Source organism: Arachis ipaensis, chromosome B06 (assembly GCF_000816755.2).
Source record: "Arachis ipaensis cultivar K30076 chromosome B06, Araip1.1, whole genome shotgun sequence".
NCBI lineage: Eukaryota > Viridiplantae > Streptophyta > Magnoliopsida > Fabales > Fabaceae > Arachis > Arachis ipaensis.
Window position 1 is genome coordinate 113,176,572 of NC_029790.2, and position 4,074 is coordinate 113,180,645.

The 4,074-nt window shown below is 37.2% G+C and overlaps 2 protein-coding genes across 2 annotated transcripts in view; both read right to left on the reverse strand.

Moving 5' to 3' along the window:
• The window catches only part of LOC107604929 (probable ureide permease A3), a 16,524-nt gene extending 15,463 nt beyond the window's left edge, over positions 1-1,061 (reverse strand). The window contains exon 1 of the mRNA XM_021104819.1: positions 1,051-1,061. The gene's annotated coding sequence lies outside the window, so the exon portion shown is untranslated. The remainder of the gene's footprint in view (positions 1-1,050) is intronic.
• Positions 1-2,410, reverse strand: part of LOC107604928 (ricin B-like lectin EULS3) — a 5,373-nt gene extending 2,963 nt beyond the window's left edge. The window contains exons 1-2 of the mRNA XM_016306644.2: positions 1,778-2,410; positions 1,566-1,688 (exon numbers count right to left, since the gene is read on the reverse strand). Of these exons, the coding sequence (XP_016162130.1) occupies positions 1,566-1,688; positions 1,778-2,341 (687 nt within the window). The 5' untranslated portion in view covers positions 2,342-2,410. The remainder of the gene's footprint in view (positions 1-1,565; positions 1,689-1,777) is intronic.

A 4,074-nucleotide genomic window follows, 5' to 3' on the forward strand; every position in this document is an offset into this window, starting at 1 on the left:
CACTTTGCACATATTTGTCTCACTGTTATAAAATAATCAAACAATCAAGCAACATGTACCATAAAAATCAGTTATCAAATTAGTCATCTGTATAGAATACATATTAAAATACAAAATAAACATTGAAAAGGAGTTAAGCAACACCTGTATTTATATACAATATATAGCGGCTGATTTGGTCATCAAAAAAATTTGATTCAGCTTTTTTGAAAATGTTAAACAAAGTAGCCTCCATATACAAAATTGAAGCTGTAAAATCAGAAAAAAAAACGATGCCCTTATTATTAAGATACTTAGAAGCCATAACAGTGCACCTTTGTCCCTTCATTTGAACGTGAAAGTATAGAACAATCTTCATGTTGCGTGCATGCTGAAGAGATTTTATATTCCCACTAAAGCAAGGTAATCTTTGTATTCTTTAACCCCTTTTTGATTATTTGTTATGCATAAATAAATGTGGTAAGAGGATGTTTTTCCTAATGACTTATTGCAATTGCTTAATGTATGATTAATATATTTCACTGACATGATTAGCCTTGTGTCTGAAAAATGTTTACTGCAAATGCAAAACATTCCCCTGTTTCTGCAGAGTAAGTTGCATTTTACAAGTTACTGAAGTTGTTTAATGTGCACCTTGTGGACTAATACATTTTGTGCTCGGGTTTAGGAATTAGGATCAATGGCAATGTGCCAACAACCCTAAGGATTATACTAATTTGAAGAGTTATAGCTCCTTTACTCTCTAAAGACTCACCAAATAATCGAAGACACTTTCTTTCTACCTTATTCTCCCTACTAATTGGTAGAGGTGTTTGCGGTACGGTATGAATTGGATTGGATTAGATCAGATTTGAGAAGTAGGTCCAAAACTCGATTCAATCCATGCGGTGTGTCAAAAAATGGATTGGATGAACAATTTTGTTTGGATTGCTTTGGATTTGGATAATGGACACCCCTACTAATTGGTACTAATTAAGTAACTCTCACTCTTAACTCAGACTCTCTCAGTAACTCTAACTAGCTAATATAATAATGCGATCCTAACTCCACCATATCATGGTCGTTTAGATTTAGAGTGAAGAAAGAGCAGTAAAATACAAAGAGGCATGTTCATATCTTTGTACCCTACTTAGCAGTGCATTCTTTTCTGGGAGCACCCTAAAGTTCAGAGTCATTTTTCCATTCCAATCGATTTCTGAGTTTGAGTTAAGGTGAGGTACAAAGGACACCGAAGGTGAACAATTTTATAATGTTACTACCACCCACAATCTTTCTATTGCGATGCATAGCTATAAGCTTATTCCTTAAAGGCATAAATTCTTAAGGGACCTAATGCAAAATGTTATTAGCCAATTATTAGATCCATTAACTTGAGATTTGTGTTGTTTATCATCAGTAGCAGAAGCCAACCCTCTTTTTTCTTAACTTGAGAAGTTGATTAACTGGGAGAATAACAGAGGCCAATTTTTTATTCCTGTTAGTAGGAACAAAGATTTCAAGATTCTACTTGTATTCCAAGATTGAAGATCGAAATTGAATTTGAATACGAGAAAGTGAGATCTTACTGGATGAGTGGCACCAACGGAATGCTTAATGGCCTCACCGGTGACCTTGTTGACAAGAGAAAACGCAGGGTAACCCTCTTCATCCTTCACCCTTGTGCTGTATTTCAAATCCTTGTACCAACGCTGCAAAAGAACAAAAATATTAGTCAAAGATCATTTCTTGAAGTTGCAGATCAGCAGCCAATCGGTAACTAACAAATAACTAACGTTACCTGATACTCGTCAGAGGGATCAGAGTACGCAAGGATGACCTTGCCGCCGCGAATGGTGAGGCAGTAATTGGGATCGGCCTTTGTGACCACCTTCACTATGTTCTTGTTGGAAACTGCGGCGGAGCCACCAGCAGCACCGTCACCACTCTGGTGGCTCACATGGTGAACAGTACCAGAAACTGGAGAAGCGAAATCGGCACGGTTGGGAGGAAGGTGAGACTCGTGTGACACGTGGCGAACGTTGGGTGAAGGAGACTGGTTAGTGTGAGAGACATGGTGAACAGAGCCAAGAGATGGTGCTGGTGCTGGTGCTGGTGCTGGTGCTGGTGATGGGTGACCGTACGGGTTAGGTGGTGGTGGTGGTGCTTGGTGAGAGGTGTGGTACACTTGAGGAACTGGTTCATGGTGTGATGGTGGTGGTTGTGGCGCACCGTAGAAGGGTGGGTGTGGCTGTGGTTGTGGTGGTGGCGGTGGTTGGTGAGGGTTGTGAAGGGAGTTTGGTCCCGGTGGAGGGTAAGGGGGGTTGTTATCGTTGTCGTTGCTGTGGTGGGTGTGGCGGAACATGGTAATAGGTGGTGGTGAACAATCACGATGGTGGGTTTCAGTTTTCGGAAAAAAATAAAAAGGAACTTTATAAAGACAGAAGGAAAATGAGGTGAGATACATGGACCTATATTATTGGACAGCTAATCTTACATAATGTCAGTTCAAATTAGCCAATAACTAGTTAACAAATTCATAATCTAGAATATAGTATATTTAATTTAATTCATATTTTATTGTATTTTAAAATTTCATGTGGATTTAAATCTAATTATTTTTTTAGTAAATTTTTTTATTTCTACTCAAGAGTGTTTTAAATATAGACAAATTTACTAAATAAAAAATAAAATTAACATCATATTCATAAAAAATAATTTCACTTGATAAAATTATTTAAATACTAAAAAATTAACCAAATTTTTTTAACTTTAATTTCATTTTCAAATTTTCTCGATTCTTAACTCTTGATTAACTGTACATCTTTATTTTTTTTTTGGCAAAGATAAATATTTATTTTATTACAATTAAAAATGATAATTACATTCTTCAATGAATCAAAGAACATAAACAAAACAAAGGAGTTATCCAAAACAAAACAAAGTTCGGTGGTTTCGGTGCTTGATGAATTTCTCTGCAAACTTCATAGCCTGGGACAAAACTTTCCTAGGCTATTTTTCTTCCTAAAAAATCAGAATATTGCGGTCCAACCAAATCTCCCAAAGTAGGTAACCACTGCTATAGTTGTAAATGAGCATTTCTTGGAATAGAGCTAGCCAATGAAGAACTGTTCCACACACTCTCCACTTCTGGGCAATATGCAAGTGTATGTAGGGCTGATTTTGACATTGATGAGCATCAAAGGCAGATTACAGACACATAAGGTAATCTCGAGTTGATATTCTCCTTTATTGTGCACGATACCGTTATGGACAAGCTTCTAAATAAGCATTTTGATCTTGGATTGGTAACAAAGGTTCCAAATTGCTTTTTCAGATCCCCTTCTCCCGATACCTTTCATGGTGTGTTTCAATTGAGGGGTAAAAGAAGAGGTATGCAATGGAATATCCTGTTTTAGCTGAGTAATAATTAGGTGAAAATCACACAATTGATTCCTATACTTTTACTAAAATTGTAAATTAGTCCTTACACTTTAAAAGTTTATAATTGGGTCTCTGAACAAAATTAAATTTTGTAATTTAGTCTCCACCGTTCAAATAACGTTTGATTAAATAGAATATTTATCAGCATATTCTCTATTTTAAACATGTGAGTTGCACGTGTTTGACAGTAAAGACTAATTTGAAATTTTAGTGAAAGTATAAGGACCAACTGTATAATTTAACCATTTAAAAATGATCAAAAACTTCCTAGGCTATCTGAACTCATCCTACCCCTCCCTAGCTCTCTCACTCTTACTTTTTCACTTTCCAAAACAGAGTTCCCTTCCCTCTAACGCTAAAACCTACTCACCTCCATCATCAATACTCATTAGACTCATCATCATCGGACCACCATCAACAGCATGCAGAAGCCCTCACCATCGCCAAACTCTCTCCTCGGCCAAAGGGTACTGTCGGTGCCAGCATTGTGACAGACAGAGGGTGTTGTCTTGCCGCCGAACATATCTTTCACTCACCCTCTTCTCCTCGTCGTGGAATCTTTGCTCATAGATCTTCTCTCGTTCTTCCAGATTGCTACTGCTTGACCTTCGTCTCCTCATCGTTGCAAACTTTGTGCCTGGCTATCTCTCTGTT